Genomic DNA, 20,139 nt, shown 5'->3' with positions numbered 1-20,139 from the left:
AGTTGGCACGTGGATAACATTAGTTCTCTTTAACGCTATGTGCCAACTTACTACAATACATTTCGTATATCTTGACGGCTCTATACGCAAATTGTTGCTCAGTAAACAATTTTTTCAGTTTCAGAATAGTTTTTCGAACACAGTCAAGTTGTCTTTAGTGTTAGGGTATAGGACATACTGTTGAGGAATTAAGACCAGCTCCTCAAAAACTGGCTACCTGTGTAGATCAGGACCACCCCAAACCAACCCGCACTGGGCCAGCATGGTTGACTATGACCTAGTCACATAACTTAGGGTAGCCTCCGAGCCCTTCGGTGGGGACATATAGTGAGCTGATGATGATGAAACAATTTTAGTTATAGCAGGCCGTAGTATACTGAGTGGGGAGGGCATAGTGCAGCGCGCATGACCTACAGCAGCTAAGATATTTGAAATTAGTTATATCTAATTTAGCTATCACTAAGGCCCTGATATTTTTATATTCGTATTATTTTTCGTGATATAATTGAACCCGCATAATAAATATTATGTTTTTCAATATATTAGCTGTTGCACGCGACACTGCTTATGTTTTTATTATATTTTTCCTGTGCAATTGAATGTGAATGGCTACAAAGGTAGACCAAAGAAAGCATGGCGTTCATAAATAACGTGAGGTCTTTTTTAATTTTCTGCAACTCCCTCTCCCCCTGGTGAGATGTCGTGAGATTTTATTCAACCTCTTCCCCATCCCCCAATCTCACGTGAGATTTTTCAAAATGTCAGTTTCTTACGTAAACGCGTTGGATTGTTATTGATAAAAGCAAAAAAATGCTTCGTGCTTTTTTTTTCAATCAGAAAAAAAATTGCGTGATATTTGCCCAGATCTCCTCTCTCCAACGTAAGATTAGATGAGATTTGACTCGACCTCCCCCCTTAAACACCTCAAGTAATTTAAAGACCTATTGTGTGAAAGAGGATATGCGTAAGAAGTGGATTCAGATATACTAGCTGAAAGAGATGTATGGAGTACATATGCCGACCCTCTATAGCAGTGGTTCCCAAACTTATTTTGTCTACTGCCCACTTTGAGAATAAATATTATTTTTAGCGCCACCATATTTTCACATATTTAAAAACCACTATAACTTCAAATTAAATTAAATTAATTATTGTGACCTATATATGTATATTAACGGAGAATTGTAAAGGAAACTTTTACTATAACCCGCAACTTGAGACCTGCAGCGCCCACAAGGGGGCGTTATCGCACACTTTGGGAAAGACTGGTCTATAGAGATAAGTTTGTATGATGATGGGAAATCTGGATTTAAATATAATACAAACAAACATACATTTTAATAAAGACTATGAATAATCTATGTTGCAATATTCTTGTGATAGAATATAAATACGATTTTTTTTTAAATATTTAACATATGTTTTATTTTCTAACAAAAAATGTTTAGTTATAAAACTTTGCTGCTAATATTCCTGTTATTTGGGAGTCGTAAGTATTTTAATGCGAATTTCGAACAACGCCATCTTTTGTGCAAATATGAAAACGTAGTTGATAACCATTTATTTTCGTCTTATCTCAAAGTATTTCTCTTCCTAATTGTATAAAACTAACTACATCATATTTAAATTATTTTATCCTTAGTCAGGACTTTAATACCAGTATGCGAATATTTTACCTTTCAGATGTGTTCGGAGTTTCGCGTAATAAACGGTAAATATTGCATTCCGTCGCCGTTATAGTAGAACTGGAGCGACTGACAAGGCCGCCGGGCACAAGGGCGCGCCGCAGTCTTCAGAGTAGGATATACAACCCCTGTTCCCCTCCCCCCAAGAAACAATATCATTGGAAGATTTCCCCTCGATGCGAAAAAAGGGGTGCCTCAAAAATCTCGCCCAGGACGCCGGAAATACCAAAATCGGCCCAGGGCGAAACATTGACCTAAAAACTGATTCTCTTCGTTTGATTACAATTTATTTTATTTCACAGTTGCATAGTGGTACAAAAACAATCTGGTACCCATGGCGACAGTTCCGAGGGTGGAGATGATGATGACAGGTCTCCGCAGCCTCGAGACCCTAGGCCTGATAGGAGACGGACTATAGACCCTTTGGAGAATGTAAGAAATGATGTAGAGGTAAGATTTTATTTAGTATACTTCGTTGTCATCCAGTCTCCCCTAAACAACATCAGCATCAGCTCACATAGACGTACGCATTTTAAGAATGGAAAAATTAGAAATGCCTTTAGAATGCTCAAGCCAGCAATTTATGTTACTTTCTAAAACATGTTACAGTATGTTTACGTAAGTAGTGACTTCCTACGAAAACAGTTTTATTTAGAAGTAATATAACTGTTGTCCGCGACTCCGTCCACACGGAATTAGGAAGACATAATTAGCAGTCTGTGATCTTCGAGACTATGTTCTATATGTATGCCAAATTTCATCGAGATCTGTTCACCCGTTCTGGAGATACCTTCAAAGGAATGTATGGATGTTTGCATGAATTTCAAACAAACATCCAGACATTCGTGTCTATAATATGAGTGAGATTTAATGGGGGGACGGCGCGTACGCAGTCCCCACTACCAAAAATTACGCGTCCGAGTTATCCGCATTAGGGATAATCGCAGGGGTCAACCCAACCGCAGTGCAATGGAGGGGCCTCGCCCTGGGGGAACCGCCTTCGTGATCACGGTAACCCCTACGCCAGGTAAGTATGAATTCACAGTCGCGGCACGCGAACCTCATCCCCTGCGAAAGATTTTCAACATCGCGATTTGAATTTTACAAAATTTGTAAAGCGACATCTATTAATGAAAAGTGTCATTATAGCACCAAAAATATTTTCCATCCGCCAATAGATGGCGCTAGTTAACTTATTTTCATTTTAATACCCAATTTACTTTACGTTTTTTTTTAACAAAAAGTTATACTAAATAAGATTTTTTTGTAAAGAATTAAAAACATTTGTTACAGGACTTGACGCCGAATCTATTGAAATATCAAATTCTACCAACTAAAAGGTACTCGGGCGATTTGAGAAGATTCAAAAATAGATTCTTCAGAACAAATTAATATATTCTTCTCTGAATTTTTAATTATTATTATTAATCTGTGCAATTATGTTTATTGTTATATCGATGCATCCTTAATTGGAGTAAAAATGAATATCTAAAACTTTGTTTTAACTTTCCACTCATAGATGGCGCTACTTGGGACACAATAAAAATCAATTACTTTTCATAATAACGTTATTTTATTTAATAAATTATCGTTTAAACACACCCTAACATCAACACACAAACGTGAAAATAGAAAAAACATAACAAATACACAAACATTTTCAAGAATTTAGAAAAAAAATAATAACATTGATACGATACAATATTATAAAATATTTTTTAAGGTGAAAAACTTAATATTTATGAGTATTATGACAAGTTTTTCCTAAAATCAACCCCTAAATGTCTAAAATAGGGGATGAAAATATGTAGAAACAAACATTACTCCTTTAACAGTGGTAGAAACATTTTAACATCTTCGCACGAATTGCCTTGACCCGGTGATATACCACGACCACACAGAAGACACGCGTCAAGTGGAAGCATTTCCGCGTCTGATGAGTGTTCGTCCCGGAGGACTAATGTAGTCTTTTTTCCCTTCCCACTATTTTTCTTATAAGGAAAAGTTGGTAAGTGGAAGTGGACTTTCCGGATGAGAGGATGCATGGAAAGGGAAAATATTTTCGTTCTGTGCATCCTCTCCTCCGTCGATTAAAGGTAGGCAACGCATATGCAATTGCGTATGTCTATAGGCAACGGTCATCAGCTCCTTTGCCATGTTATGATATAATAAAAAAAAACAGATATATTTTTTAGGCGTCACCGATTACTATAATAAATTAATAAGTAAATAAGTTCTAGAACTATGTAGACTAGGTTTAGAGGCACAAAGATTAGTTCTAGAACATTCTAGAGTAGAAACAAAACCAATGTACATAATATACACACATTTTTACACACGACAAAGTTTTTATGGCACTTTACTGGATTTTTTTTTAATTTTTCGAGAAAAAAAATTAATTTTAAATGTCGAATTAGTCTTATCATGCTGAATTATTACCTTCTAAGAGAAATTGTTATACAAGAGAATGAAAATGTTAATTTCCTTCGTAGTTTTTTTGGGTTCCGTACCTCGAAAGACAAAAAACGGAACCCTTATAGGATCACTTTGTTGTCCGTCCGTCTGTCAAGACACTTTTTCTCAAAAACGCGTTAAGGTATCAAGCTGGAATTTATATCAAATGTTCAGTTCTGCGATCGCTAGGTTCTGTGAAAATATAAAACTTCTCAGCGAACCCGATCAAAAGATACAACCGTTTATGTCGCAAATTTACGCAAATTTTCGACATTCGCAAGGGAATCAAAACCTACACGATACTTCCCGTGAACTTATTTAAGACACAAATTATATAATAAAAAAAATTAACTCTAACATATGAACTGTCGTATTTAAGTTAGTCATTTTGAAGTATTAAACAATTGTACATTTACTAACAAACTGAAGAAATTAAAAAAAAAAAAAAAAAAACAATAACACTTTTATTTGTGATAGTACCGATGACATTGATTTGACATTATACAGGACGTTAAATTTTTATCTTGTACATTTATTAGTGATTAAAACACTAAAATGTGAACAAGATCTTTTTTTTTTTAATTTTAAAAAGTCTGCTATAGTTTGAAATTGTCAAAAAATCCAATAAAACGCCACAATGTAATATAATAGTATTAGAAATATTATTTATAACTTACATTTTCACATCACAATAAAATTTTCCAACGTCATTTCCATCAAAACACATATGTAAATCTTAATATATTTACAACTACACTAATATAGAACACAATTAATTTGTAATTATTTAATTTCTAACCTCAAATGTTAACTAAAAAAAACGAACACACCGTAACTGCTTAATCTAATCATCTTTCACTCTAAATAAAACATATTACAAAGAAAAATCTACAATTTACTTGAAGTATAATATTTAATTCAATTGTTATCATTAATTATTAAACAAAATAGAATTCTTCCAATTATTTTAAGACCCGTTTTGACAGTTATTTTGGTATTAAACAGAACAGATTAATTATTACGCGAACTTAAAATTCAAACTGAAATTATTTTGTGTCAACTGTCACCCGCGACTCCGTCATCCGACTATTTGCCTGTGTTCTTTTAGAATATGTTCTACATCTATGACTCAGCGAGATCCGTTCAGCCGTTCTGGAGATTTCTAACAAACATACATCTAATTTCGCATTTATAATATTAGTATTATGTTTGAGAATTGTATAAAAATCAATCGATTTGTTTTTCGATTGCTTTTATTATTGATAAATCAGATTTAATTAGGTTAAAATTTCGATTTAAAAACCTAATATTAGGCCGTTTTTAAATGTCAAAAATATTTCGTTGTTCGTTACTGGCAAAACGGGTTAACTAACTTTAATGTTTAATTATTAATTACTGAGCATTTATTTTGTACAATTTAAGTATCTTAAGGCTTATTTGTTTATAGGAAAGATAATTTTACACTCACAGTAAGTATATTTTTATCAAAACGTCTTTTTTTCTGTGACGTATCTTATTTGTAACAGCCTTTGGTTTAAAGTCTTGCGCCATTACATTTTACGTGTCTTCGAATTAAACTACAATTATTATTAAAGTCAAAATAAAACACTGTTTACAATTTATTTTTCTAATTTCAATAGTTAACTGTCAAAATTTGATGACGCGTAAAATGGCGGCGATAAAACGCACTGACCTCTATAAATGGATAGGTTGCTTTGAAATTACAGCTTTTGCTATGTTCCGATTTAAACGTACTTGTTAATAATTCCTGACAAATAATTTTTATCTCTATTATTAATTCGAATATTCACAACAATTAACAATAGAAACCATCAGTGCAAAAATGATGGGAATCAAATAGGCACAAAATACCTTGACTTTTAGCCTATCCATTTAATAGAGGTTAATGATAAATTGTCATAGAGTAATGTTACATAGATAATAAATGTTCGAGCACTGATTTTAGGGATTTTCTACGCTACTATTTGCACGTGTTTCTTCTGTTCTCTTGGTTCTTTGAGTACGTAAGATGTGGTCCGTCTTAAAGTTCCTGCGGAATCTGAAATATATTTTTTTAATTATAATTTAATATACAGCTTGAACTTTTAGTCTATAGTTAGAACTTAGAACAAGTAGATTATTAATCTTACTATAATGCCTGTAGCGATGTAAACGCGGGGCGTGCGGGGTGTGCGGGGCGTGCGCGGGGTGCGGGCGGGCGCGGGGCGCGGGCGATGCGGGCGCGGATGCGGGCCCGCGCGCCCCGCGCTACGACCACCGCAACTCCTTTAGTTCTACAGTGCTGGACGCGTCCGGCATCTGGAGAGCAACAAATACTGGATTAAAATAGATATAAGAATCAAACCAGTGTTAGATGGCCTTTCAAAATGAAGTAACCAGTCTAAAATGAACTTGTATGTATTTTCTGTACATCCTTTTTAGTATTAAATCTTACTAATATTATGCGAATGTTTGGATGGATGTTTGTTTCAAGGTATCTCCAGAACAGCTTCATTGATCTCGCTGAAATTTGGAATAGATGTAGAACATAGTCTGGAATACATAGACTACTTTATAAGGTTTTTAATTCCGCGCAGACGGAGTCGCGGGAGACAGCTAGTACCTCATATTTCGAACATTAGAATCATAGTTTTATGAACTGCGTGTCATACCACTGAGTGACGTAACATCAACAAACCTCATATCTAGAAGGTGCAGGAGGGACATGTGTGGCTGGTGAGCATCTAGAACAGCCAGGCCGGAGTACAGTACGAGAGGAACCACCACGCATTGCTGTTCTTAGTTCCTAGAACATTTCAATTAAAAAAAGTTGGGTTTATATTTCACTAGATGGCGTTGTTTTATATTAATAAAAACATATTTAAAATAGGTTTGTTTAGTTTCTCCCTAGATGGCGTTGTCATTAATTTATACAACAAAAATGGTTCAATAAAGCTGGAAAATAATGTTTAAGCCTTAATAAACATACAAAAACATGTTTCTATCCTATTTTATCCAAAGAGAATCATATGAGAATATATTTGTATTAATAATTAGGTGATAACTCACCTGCCCCATCTCACTGCACAACGATTGTCGTCCATGAGATGCATTCTTCTTCGTATTCCAGCAAAACTCCAGTATAGCGACCACAATTGCCAGCGCTAGACCACAGAGTAACGTTACGAATACACCACCTAAAGTTAAACAAATTTAATTTAAGTTTAAATACTTACTTAAGTGTATAAAGTATATGTATGTACAAGAATGGTCTAGACCAGTGGTTCCCAAACTTATTTTGTCTACTGCCCACTTTGCGAATAAATATTTTTTATATATTTTCACATATTTAAAAACCACTATAACTTCAAATTAAATTAGTTAATTATTGTGACCTATATATGTATATTAACGGAGAATTGTAAACGTAACTTTTACTATAACCCGCAACTTAAGACCTGTAGCGCCCACAAGGGGGCGTTATCGTACACTTTGGGAAATACTAGTCTAGTCAGAGCATTCGGTCAGAAGCGATTTCATAGCGAACTTAATAATTGTATTTGTCATTGAACTGGACAGAACAAGTACGTGACTTATCGAAAGTTATTGTCAGTTCGTTATTAAATCGCTTGAGCGAATGCACTTTTTCTAACCCCCAAGGAAGCTACAGTCCGATAAACAGGGCTGTATTCATCATATTGTAAAAGGCGCTAAACGACGTAACAATTTTAAAGGCGCCATTCCTTTTCGTTCTTTGTCGCCCTACATTATTAAAACGGCCCTGCTGAGATGGATTTTGTAGTACTTTTAACATTAAAAGGAGGGTAAATAAACTATTTAAAATTGACTTATTTGTTCTTACCAATATTCTGCACTCCCAGTGGATTCGCCTTGCTATCTTTGCCGTCTCTATTGCACACATCTCCGGTGTTCTTCCACCATTTGTCGTATAGAATCTGTATAACTCCCTTCTCCTGTAGATCCAGGATCGCTAGAGATATCCTATCACGCCAAGGACTGCCTTTCCATGTCGCTATACCGTAACCCTTGAGGAAAGAAGAATACGATTCTTTTTTATTCACAATCATACTTCATCATCAGCTCACTATACATCCCCAATGAGCTCGGAGCCTACCCTAAGTTATGTGACTAGGTCATAGTCAATGCTGCGCCAAGTGCGGGTTGACTTCACACATATCTTTGAATCTCTTCACAGATATGTGCAGCATCACGATTTTTACACCAGGTACTAATATTAGTAAGAAAAACACATTAGAAAATTATTTTTTCTCTTTAGAATAGTGAATCATAGATGTGTTCTTTTTGAAAATTCACAGTGGTAGAGCGAGCTTTAACATGTTCGCACGAATTGTCCCGACTCGTCCGGTGAAATACCACGACCACACAGAAGACACGCCTCAAGTCTGATGAGTGTGCGTCCCGGAGGACTTATTTACTCCTCTTTACCTTCCCACACTTTTTCTTATAAGGAAAAGATGGGAAGTGAAAGTGGACTTTCTGGATGAGAGGATGCATGGAAAAGGAAGATATTTTCATTCTGTGCATCCGTCGTTCATCTTCCGTCGGCAAAGGTAGGCAACGCGTATGCCATTACCTATGTCTATGGGCAACGGTCACTTCGCTATTTCAGCGATTTCAGGTGACCGCTCGCTCGTGTGCCACTTTATGATAGTAAAAAAAAACTTTACGTTTTAGTTCTCTATTGTAACTTATCAAATTTTTATAGAGTCCTTACCTTAGAATCCAGGAGTCCACCGATCTGCGTCAGATTACAATCCCTCTGCACCCTGTGGTCTAGCATTGTAGACTCCATGAGAAACGCATAGTTCCCCGCCAGGACCCTCCTCACGCCCTCCTCGTATGATGACACCAAAGAAGGTGGCGACGCAGTAGACATGTGTTGCCACATTTTCTGATAAATATCTATATTGGAATCCTGAGAATGAAACCGCAGAATTAAAAAAAAATAGTAATCTATAATATTCCCGTGTTTATCAGCTATCTTCCAGTCAAAGTCTCGTCAAAATCGGTCCACTCGTTCTGGAGATTATTCGGAACAAACGCGGCCTTGCGGACAGATATACAGAGACAAGAGTTTAAAAAATTGTTTTTTCATTATCAGCAATGCAAATACACTATACTACTAGATATAGAGTTTTTTCTTAGCTCACATACTTATGTCTCTAATGATGGGAATGTTAAATTTCTTCGCAAAAGCCGGTTGCATCATGTTTCAACAACCAGTCCGAATGATATAAAAACGGCTAAACACTCACGTATACTCGTCCGGTGGCGGCACCGACTAGTTTCGAGCACATCGGGGGCCCTTCATCAGGATGTATGGTACTGTGGTATTATTTCGCGGACAAGACCCTCAGCTCACTGCGCGCCTGCGCTCTTAGGGCGCGTCTTGAGGAGGCAGGGGCGCGGGGTGCGCCGTCGTCTTCGACGATGTTAAGACCCCCTCAAGACGCGCCCTAAGAGCGCAGGCGCGCAGTGAGCTGAGGGTCTTGTCCGCGAAATAATACCACAGTACCATACATCCTGATGAAGGGACCCCGATGTGCTCGAAACTAGTCGGTGCCGCCACCGGACGAATATACGTAAGTGCTTAGTCGTTTTTTATATCAGTTTAGTATAATGTCTCACGAAAGTTTTAATAATTTAACAGTCCGAATGAGATATGATTGTACTGCAAAATGTATGATCTACTACTGAGAGGAGATGGAACATCCAATTCTATCTACACTAGTTAAAGAAGAATGCTCCATCTTTCTAGAAATCTCTTTTAATTTAGTAAAGTTTTGGTCTTTTACCCTAAAGAACGTCATAGTAGACCCTCCATTAAGTGTTCCGTACTGAACATGGTTCTGCGCGGCCAGGTCAGCCGCACTCTGTATCGGCAGTACTGTCCTCTCCACTGTCAGGAAGGCAGCCAAGTTAGCCGTATACGATGATAAGATGATCAGAGTGAAGAACCACCAGATACCTCCAACTATACGAGTTGATGTGGCCTGAAATAATTGTAAATCAATAGGTACTCCGGAAACTGATTAAATCTCTAAAATAACGAAGTTATTAAGAGATGGATTAGGAAAGCTGATCCCATCACCTTGTGGGATCCAAGCTAGACAGAGAGAAAGAGTGAAGTGTCTTCTGTGTGGTGAAGTTGCTTCCTAGAGAGACATTAGCATGCCATCTACCATTTTTTACTTACCATAGGATTAAGACCTGATCCCTGCCTCAAGAAGGTTCCGGTGATGAACCAGAAAGAGTTGCACACGCTGAACTGATTGGTTAATAGCTTCGTTTCGTGTCCACAGACGTGAGTACTTGAAGACCTGAGTGAAATTAGAAGTTTAAGAAAGTAACAATTAAAATTAATCCATTTCATCATCAGCTCATACGTCCCCACTGAAGGTCTCAGAGTCTACCCTAAGTGAAGTGACTATATCATAGTGAATGCTGGTCCAGTGCGTCACTTCACACATATCTTTGACATTCAATGTGTGCAGCATCACCATGTTTTCCTTCACAATAACAACATAGGAAATCATCGTTTGAATTTTCTAACGAATCAGTTGTCGGTCGGTAAAAGACTTGGGATACTCACCACTCATAAGGCGAGAACCTGGCCATAACGAAGAGTGTAAAGGAGACGAGGATGTACGCAGCCAGAACGTACAACCAGATTTCTATGGCCAGCGGATTTAGGAAGCTGAAGAGACGCGTCGGCTGAGACGTTGGCACCTGGAAGTTATACGTAGCGTAAAGTAGATAAAAACTTGGTATATCAAAGAAAACAACCGATATTCTATATAGCTATAGTAGCTATCGCCCGCGACTCCGTCTGCACGGGATCAAAAAAAACTTTATTAGTAGTCTATGTGTTCTTTCAAACTATGTTCTACATCTATAACAAATTGCATCGAGATCCGTTCAGCCGTTCTAGAGATATCTTCAAACACCCATCCATCCATCCACATCACATCCATCTAAACATTCGCATTTATAATATTAGTAAGTTTAATAAAAACAGCTCAAGGCTTCAAGGCATAAATTCGAAAGAATAAAATAAAAATTGAATAAATAGTGTCCGTCTCCTGGCTCTAAGCTACCTCCTCAACAATTTTCAACCACATCAGTAAAGCCGTTTTTGAGTTATAAATAGTGTAACTAACACCACTTTCTTTTATATATACTCGAGGACAAATTCTCTGAAAACTCCTAGTTAAATATATCGTAATGTTAAACGGATTGTATGATTTTTTTATATTTTACAGTAATCCAAATAAAAGCAAATTTTACCTTAAACAGAATCCCAATTCCAAGATTCATGAAAGGCTTTGTAAAATCTATGACTGCTTCACGCGCGTAGTTAATAGTCATAGAGGCTACTGCGATATCAGCTTTCTGCAAAAAGGGTAGAGTTAGTAATATTTTAACACAATAGACATGCCTTAAATAATAATTACTCGTATACTAGATTAATCTGATTTGTCTATGTCTGTTTCTGAACCTCAATTCTAGTCTTCATTGGCTTCTAAACCTTTTAAGATAGAACTGGGAGAAAGAAGTGTTTTTCTTCATCTTTTAGGGACGAGATGTATTGAAGAAAATCTTATACGTCTCATCCCCTGTCTATTCCACTGTATTCCATGTGGAATAGACAGGGGATAAGACGTATTACGTTCCTTAGAATTCGTGACATGATTTAGGTCTCCAGAAATATTTTTAAATCGTGCATCTATCTTAACTGTAATTTAATATAATATTAATATTTACCCTGTCCATTAACTCTCTGACTATACCATTCCACTGTCCAGTATCAGGGTCCCATGCTCCGTACATGTTATCAGGAACTAAACGTAAGGTATAATGGAAACCAGCTCTTGCAGCCACTCTAGCTAGAAGATCTATACAGAAACCTTCAAATCTAGCATTGCCTTGAAGGTTCCAACCTTCCTTCACCATGACGTATGGTTTCTCCTGGAAATGGAAATAGAATAATAGGTTCTGAACACTACAGGGTGTTCCAAATCATAATTTTATCAGAGAATAAAAATCTTTTAAATTAAAGTTTCTATCTAACAAAAGTTGGCAGCGATTTCCGGTTGAAAAAATATTATTGACTATTTGTCGCCCGCATCTCCGTACGCGCTGTATTAAAAAAACTTAATTAGTAGCATGTGTGTTCTTCCAAACTATGTTCTACATTTATGAAAAATTTCAGTCATATCCATACAGCCGTTTTCGAGATACTTTCAAACATACATCCATCCATACATATGTATCTTTATATATATAATTCTTCTGTGCGTGTGTATGTCACTGAACTTCTCTCAAACGACTGGAGCGATTTTGATGAAATTTTTTGTGTGTGTTCAAGGGGATCTGGAAATGTTTTAGATTCACAATTTTCATCAAATATTAACTTCATATTAATTTATTCAAATTAAAGACGTGTAGACAGGACAACGTCTGTCGGGTCCGTATAATATTAGTAAGATTTTTGTTTCGATATTCGTGTTTGCGAGCATACTGTAGATTTTATGACAAAGGTTTGTATCACAAAAAGTTGTTATGACAAAGGTTTGTATCACAAAAAGTTGTTATGACAAAGGTTTGTATCACAAAAAGTTGTGGTTTATGAAAACAAAATCGTATTATTAATATGAATAAAATCTAGATAATACTTTTTGAGATATTTGACTAAATGTAAAAAAAATTTGCAAACTTTAAAGCCCTCTAGCGGTAAAACTAAGCAACTTATGATAGATGTAAGTTGCCAAATCGTCATATTTTCGACCAAGTTTATGAAACTCCGTTGCACTCATCATTATCACCCTGTATAATTACTTAAGACTAATTGCCTTTTTCAAGTCACAGAGTGTGCTGTTAGAATTAGTAGAATGCCTTGACTTGATTTAAAGTCCTATGTCCCCGTAGTGGGGCAGAGGGCGTCCACAGTGCGCCGACAGTTCGCTCTATCTGCAGAATCGAAATTAGTAATAAGAATAACATACCTCAACAGTAACAACAGTGAGGGTGACATTAGGAGGTGGGTCACGTCGGTATGCCGCCGGGTCAGACAACTGCAGACCTTGTTCCGGGTCCCAGCTGCCGGCGAGCACCGGACCACCCGCCTCACCTCCCGCCAGCCTCATTAACTGCAGTTTGAACTTAGTCCTGACGCCGTTTGAGAACTCAATAGGTCCTGTTAGACCGTGCGCTTGGATCTAGAAGATAGATTTGCAGTCGAGGAATTAAATTACCCACCCTATTAGAACTGAGTCGTAACTGTCACTATAAAAGCTATGTTCTTATGACATACGATGCATAATTACAGTAAGGCTAAAAAGCTATTATATTTTATAGTCAAAGATTTCTGAACCGATGAGGGGCGCTGCTGTCGCGTTTGGTTCTGTCAGAATACATATAAAACCTACTTAGTCAATAGACCTTATTTAACGGAAAGTTAGCGTGGTTTGGACATGTTATGCGGAGGGATGATGATAAACAAAAAAGTAATGAGGTTGTGGATGGCTACAAAGATAGAAGACTAAAGAAAATGTATTGCGTTAAAGAGGATATGCGTAAGAAGTAGATTCAGATATACCAGCTGATAGAGATGTATGGAGTACATACTATGCCGACCCTCTATAGGTATAAGGGCAGGTTGATTATGACATAGACATAAAAGCTACAGTACAAAAAAGATCCTGTGATCATTTTAACGTTGACATGAGGGCGCTAGTGAGCTATCATTTAGTTTAACTTATGTCCATCGATTCAGATCGTCTTGTCGGTTTTACAATCCGACAAGGATCAAGTGACAATCACGGTGACAGGGTCTCGGAAAAGCAATTGTAATTTACCCGGATCAAATTGTGAAATAATAGGTTAGGATATAATAGTCCTGGTATATACCTTATTAATATTATCTCGCAACGTCTTCCCGTGTATCCAGGACATGCCGCTTTCGCAGGACATGTTTGCGGTGTGCACTTCTTTAGTGGAAGCCAACCCTAACGCTAGGATCTGGACTGCGTCGTATAGAAGAGCTGGTTCAGTCTGCAGACATAATGGTCATCGTGAGGATAGTAGGTCTATTTTAATTAAATTTTTCGATCTTAAAAAGAAGTAGGTTCCGCCAAAATCATTATAAAACATTATGAGCAAATTATATAAACAAAAGAAGGCTACGAAAAAAAGCAATAAAAGAAAAAAGACAAACTATTCGTTAAGTCAATTCAAAGCCCAAACACGATGAGGTTGTGTCGTATAATTACAAAGTTATGACCTTCCAGCTCCATCATCTGATCAGAACATAACCATAATATTGCATTGTCAAGTGATTTACATATGTATGCATAATTTCAACTCAACCGAGTGGTCTTTGCAAGATTTGATGAGAAACATCGGGACAAACAGAACTAAATTAAAATTATATATACTAGGCAATTCCTCCTTAAAAAAAAAGAATTTAAAGTTAATTTCTTGTACCATTCCAACTAAGCTCTATACTTCTGATAGCTTGTTGTATCTACAATTGCAAATGTCTATGGTCTTATTAACGATCTTTTCGCTATTTTAGCGAATACAGATGACTTGGTCATTTACCACCTTAATATAAAAAAAGAAAAAGAAACTCTGGCAATTGAACCTCAACCTTCTTTAACTGAAACAAAAGAAGTTTACAAAATTAAAAATAAAAAATGTCAAGGTCACCTTAATGTGTCCTCCCGTCAAAATATTAGCACTAATAGGATGAAACTTTTGCATGATTTGTAACGCCTCTTTTACTTTATCTGAATCCCGGTCTACCAGTCGCCATCCGCTCATATTAACTCGATTGTAGTAAAAATCTTCCAAATCAAATAACTCCATATCCTAGATAAAAAGATGTAAACATAGTATAAGACTCCGTCAGCATCGTATTAAAAAAAACATAATTAATATTCAGAAGAAGAATGTCAAAGATATGTGTGAAGTGACGCACTGCACCAGTGACTATGACCTAGTCACATCACTTAGGGTAACGAGACCCTCAGTATTCAAGATTATGTTCTACAAATTTCAAATTTCATCAAGATCTGTTGAGCCGTTACGAAGATACCTTTTAACAAACATCCATCTAAACCAGTCTTTCCCAAAGTGTGCGATAACGTCCCCTTGTGGGCGCTGCAGGTCTCAAGTTGCGGGTTATAGTAAAAGTTACGTTTACAATTCTCCGTCAATATACATATATAGGTCACAATAATTAATTTAATTTGAAGTTATAGTGGTTTTTAAATATGTGAAAATATGGGGGCGCTAATAAAATATTTATTCTCAAAGTGGGCAGTACACAAAATAAGTTTGAGAACCACTGATCTAAACATTCGCATTTATATTAGTAAGATTAACTATGAGTTTCTAAATAAAATCCCCATTTAAAATTTATCGTTCTCTCACAGATAACGATATATTTCATACAGAAAGGTATCAGAAACCCACATTTACGTAATTATTATATCGTCATCTGTTTGTCCTTGTCCCACTCTGTGTAGGCGTAAGTATTCTTCATCCAGAAATATCTATCTTCCGTCTCTTTCCCTAGTATATTTTTAATTTAATAAATATTCATAAATTTTATTTTATTTTACTTACAAAAGATGTAAAAATGTAGTGATAGTTTTCATTATTCATTTGCAATTGAAGAATCTGTGAACAAAAATTAATTAAAATTAGTTTTTAAAAATGTCAACTAGATGGCGCAACTAGATATTTTCAATTCCATTTTAATTTCATTGCTAAATCGCTTATCAATTAATTAACAAAAAACATATTGAAAGTAGCTGTCCGCACGGAATAAAAAAAAACATAATTAGTAGCCTCGGAGAGCGTTGGTGGCTCAGGGGTCCTGGGTTCGAATCCCGCCATGTACCAATGTGTTTTTCCATTTCCGACTTACATATGTACATTTATCCTATGTTCTTACGGTGAAGGAAAACATCGTGATGCTGCACTTATCTGAGAAGTAATTCAAAGATATGTGTGAAGTCAACCCGCACTGGGCCAGGATAGACTATGACCTAGTCACATAACTTAGGGTAGGCTCCGAGCCCCTCAGTGGGGACGTATTGTGAGCTGATGATGATGAATAAGTAGCCTATGTGTTCTTCCAGATTATGTTCTACATGTATGCCAAATTTCATCGAGATCCATTTAGCAGTTCTGGAGATACCTTCAAACAAACATCCATACATCCATCCAACTAATAATTCGCATTTATAATATTAGTAAGATGCATATTATAGGTTACTTTTTTAATTCTACACTGATTTGACTAACTTAATTTAATAATTTTACGAAAAAAAAGCATATTAAAAAATCGACCAACTCACAGCCCTAGAGAACTGTCTCAAATGCTTCGGGTCAGTGTCTACAATAATGTGCGATATCCGTTGCGCCTTCAGTTGCTGCAGCCCACGCCGGTAGTCCTTAGAATCCGCGCAACGGACAGTGTACATATCGCGACCGTCACTCGCCATGTTCAATATATTTATTTCTCCTGGAATTTAAAATACAGGTACGGATTTAGAATTATAATTTTTGGTATTGCCCAAAAATTTTTTAGAGGTAATAAATTATTTTACTTACAAAAATGTTTAATTTATAATACGACGAATAAGGTTTTAATAAGAAACCCAACTTTTTTTTATTACGGTTACTAAGGTAAATTCTGGATAGAGGTCTAATTAAGTTAGTAATCTTACCGTATCCATAGTCTTCGTATATGATTCCCATTCTCGTCCAGTTTAAGTAAGCCGTTAGTTCCACAAAGGCTTTATCCATAAGATCCCGCGATGGATACAAATTTATTGTAAAGAAATCTGATGTATTAACCGCTGAAATTAAAAAAAAATAAAAGTAAAGGATACACAAAGCAAAATACAATATTATATTATTCAAACTTTCGTGAGACATTATACTAAACTGATATATAAACACGGCTAAACACTCACGTATATTCGTCCGGTGGCGGCACCGACTAGTTTCTAGCCCATCGGGGGCCCTTCTTCATGGGCTCGAAACTAGTCGGTGCCACCGGACGAATATACGTGAGTGTTTAGCCGTGTTTATATATCAGTTTAAAATACAATATTGTTTCTATTTAATCCATTATTTTTACGCAGAAATTTTTAAGGGGAGTCGGTACAGTATGTACTCCATACATCTCGTATAAGCCGTCATATCTAATCCACTTCTTACGCATATTCTCTTGAACGCAATACATACTTTCTTTGCTCTTCCTCTACCTTTGTAGCCATCTACAATCTCATTACTTTCTTAAATTTTTTCTTCAATATTTCTCATATATACATATATTTATAAAATTCTTAATAGTTCTTATATGTTACATCAATATTGGGTCAACCTTTGTAATTCAAATATATCTTACAAAAAGGTTTTATATAAAAAAGATAGCTTGGTGCTCGTCAATCATCAGTTACAAAGTATGTTTAATATTAATAGTACACTATCATATAAAGATCCAAAAGGATCCCAGAATACCTTTGAAGATAATAAAGGTGGATTTTCATATATAGAGCAGTCTTTCCCAAAGTGTGCGATAACGCCCCCTTGTGGGCGCTGCATGTCTCAAGTTGCGGGTTATAGTAAAAGTTTCGTTTACAATTCTCCGTTAATATACATATATAGGTCACAATAATTAATTAATTTAATTTGAAGTTATAGTGGTTTTTAAATATGTGAAAATATGGGGGCGCTAAAAAAATATTTATTCTCAAAGTGGGCAGTAGACAAAATAAGTTTGGGAACCACTGATATATAGTAAGCATTTACACAGGGCCGCATTAATTATAATAGGCATCTGAATTCATTCAGGCGCCTATAAAAGTAGGAGTTAGAGACTGATATGTTTGGGCCCATATACTTATTGTTAGGAAGAAATTCCGAAAGAATGCTGGTGTATGGGCGCACCATTAGCCTTATTAAAATATCAACGTTTATGTCCGCTTACTACATCTATCTGACACTTGACTTTGTAACGAAAGCGTACCATTCGCGCCAAAGCGTTCTTACTAATTTTAGTTGGAATTAATTAGAATCCTTTAGCACGAATGGCACGCCAAGTCAAGTGTCAGATTAATTAGTGAGGGGACATAAACATCGACATTTTAGTAAGACTAGTGTTTCTTCAGTTTCTTCCTAACACTAATAATATCTAAAACTAGTTAACTTACATTCAGGCATATTGTGTGCGACTGTCAAATGAGGTGCGTGTAACGTTCTACACATGGCGCCTAAAGTTGCGCCCAACAGTGGTCCCGCACTGTTTAATAATGCAACAGCTCCTGCGCGGATCTGCGTACACGCTGAAAATAAAAAAGATAAGTACAAAGCAACTGTCCCTCTTAATCCATTCAGGTTAATGTCACTAAGAAAGATCCTTGGAGTAAACTTCTATCTTTAGTTTCAATTGAAATCTTAAACAGAGGTACGTCAAATTTTATACGCGGCAGACATTACGATATTCAACTTTTTTTAGTCATCATTATCAACCTGTCCTTTTCCCGATTGAGGGTCGGCACAGTATGTACTACTCCTCCATACATCTGCGTCATATCCGAATCTACCCCCTTCCTACGTATATCCTCTTTCACACGGTCATTCCATACTTTTTTTGGTCTTCCTCTACCTTTGTAGCCATCCACATTCAATCTCATTACTTTTTTGCTTATATGCCCATCATCTCTCCGCATAACATGTCCAAACCACGCTAACCTTTTACTCCTCAATTTCTCGATCACTGGCGCTACTTTCAAACTTCCTCTAATATACACATTTTTAACTTTATCCTTTCTTGTCACACCACACATTCATCTTAGCATACGCATTTCAGCTACATGCAATCTTCTTTAGTCATTTTGCGAAAATCCTACATAAAAGTGAAGTAATATACAAAGCTAATTTTATATAATTCTGTGAGAAAAAGTAATCATCATTATCGACTCACTACACGTCCTTCTGAGGGTCTCGGAGCCTACCCTAAGATATGTGACTAGGTCTTAGTGAATGCTGGTCCAGTGCGTCACTTCACACATATCTTTGACATTCACAGATATGTGCAGCATCAACATGTTTTCCTTCACAAAGAACAAAGCTTGTTTATAGTTTTTTACTTTGATTTGAGTAGAATACTAAATACAAAAGGACATATTCAGATTATTACAATTCTTAAGTAGTATTTAAGATGGTGCTATATTAATGTACATTAAACAACTGTTATTACAACCTTTAAAAGATTCTGAGTAACACTAAGGGACTGATCGTTAGTAATTTAATTAACTATAATGTTAACTAATCTATCATTAAAATTGTCTTGTTCAGTGACACTTTTATCTCTTCGTTAAAGTTGAAATTAATTATTAGAAGTAACACCATTTTGACACAAATTAATGTTACAATTAAACTTTGTTAATTTTAACTTTTATTATACAGTATTTAAAGAGATATCGATAAATTATTTCAATGAGAAAGAAGTTTAAAATTAAATTTCCAGCCATCTAACTGCTTTCATTGTGACCTGTCTAAACAGCTGAATCTATTTCGAAGACTCTCTCTATTTTTTTATATCATAAGGTGCTAAACGAGCGAGCGTCCACCTGAAATCGCTGAAATAGCGAAGTAACCGTTGCCCATAGACATATGCAATAGCATATACGTTGCCTACTTTTAATCGACGGAGGAGAGGATGCACAGAAAGAAAATATTTTCCCTTTCCATGCATCCTCTAATCCGGAAAGTCCACTTCCACTTCCCATCCTTTTCTTATAAGAAAATAGGTGGGAAGGGAAAGAGGACTAAATAAGGCCTCCGGAACGCACACTCATCAGACTGTACGCGGAATTGCTTCCACTTGACGCCTGTCTTCTGTGTGGTCGTGGTATTACACCGGGGGAGCCGGGAC

General features: G+C 36.3%; 1 protein-coding gene across 1 annotated transcript in view; it reads right to left on the bottom strand.

The window, feature by feature from the left end:
* Positions 1-6,407: 6,407 nt before the first annotated feature.
* Positions 6,408-20,139, bottom strand: part of LOC106114735 (glutamate receptor ionotropic, kainate 2) — a 31,810-nt gene continuing 18,078 nt past the window's right edge. The window contains exons 4-20 of the mRNA XM_013308051.1: positions 18,413-18,544; positions 16,922-17,053; positions 16,550-16,716; positions 15,813-15,866; positions 14,892-15,053; positions 14,091-14,234; positions 13,187-13,399; positions 11,946-12,149; positions 11,469-11,573; positions 10,774-10,910; positions 10,378-10,501; positions 9,977-10,174; positions 8,896-9,096; positions 8,002-8,185; positions 7,209-7,336; positions 6,838-6,945; positions 6,408-6,458 (exon numbers count right to left, since the gene is read on the bottom strand). Coding sequence (XP_013163505.1) covers positions 6,408-6,458; positions 6,838-6,945; positions 7,209-7,336; positions 8,002-8,185; positions 8,896-9,096; positions 9,977-10,174; positions 10,378-10,501; positions 10,774-10,910; positions 11,469-11,573; positions 11,946-12,149; positions 13,187-13,399; positions 14,091-14,234; positions 14,892-15,053; positions 15,813-15,866; positions 16,550-16,716; positions 16,922-17,053; positions 18,413-18,544 — 2,444 coding nt within the window. The remainder of the gene's footprint in view (positions 6,459-6,837; positions 6,946-7,208; positions 7,337-8,001; positions 8,186-8,895; positions 9,097-9,976; positions 10,175-10,377; positions 10,502-10,773; positions 10,911-11,468; positions 11,574-11,945; positions 12,150-13,186; positions 13,400-14,090; positions 14,235-14,891; positions 15,054-15,812; positions 15,867-16,549; positions 16,717-16,921; positions 17,054-18,412; positions 18,545-20,139) is intronic.

The sequence above is a fragment of the Papilio xuthus genome, unplaced genomic scaffold (assembly GCF_000836235.2).
Source record: "Papilio xuthus unplaced genomic scaffold, Pxut_1.1 DF829660.1, whole genome shotgun sequence".
Classification (NCBI taxonomy): domain Eukaryota; kingdom Metazoa; phylum Arthropoda; class Insecta; order Lepidoptera; family Papilionidae; genus Papilio; species Papilio xuthus.
Note: the sequence above shows the minus strand (reverse complement) of the source record. Positions and strands in the feature narration are given on the sequence as shown.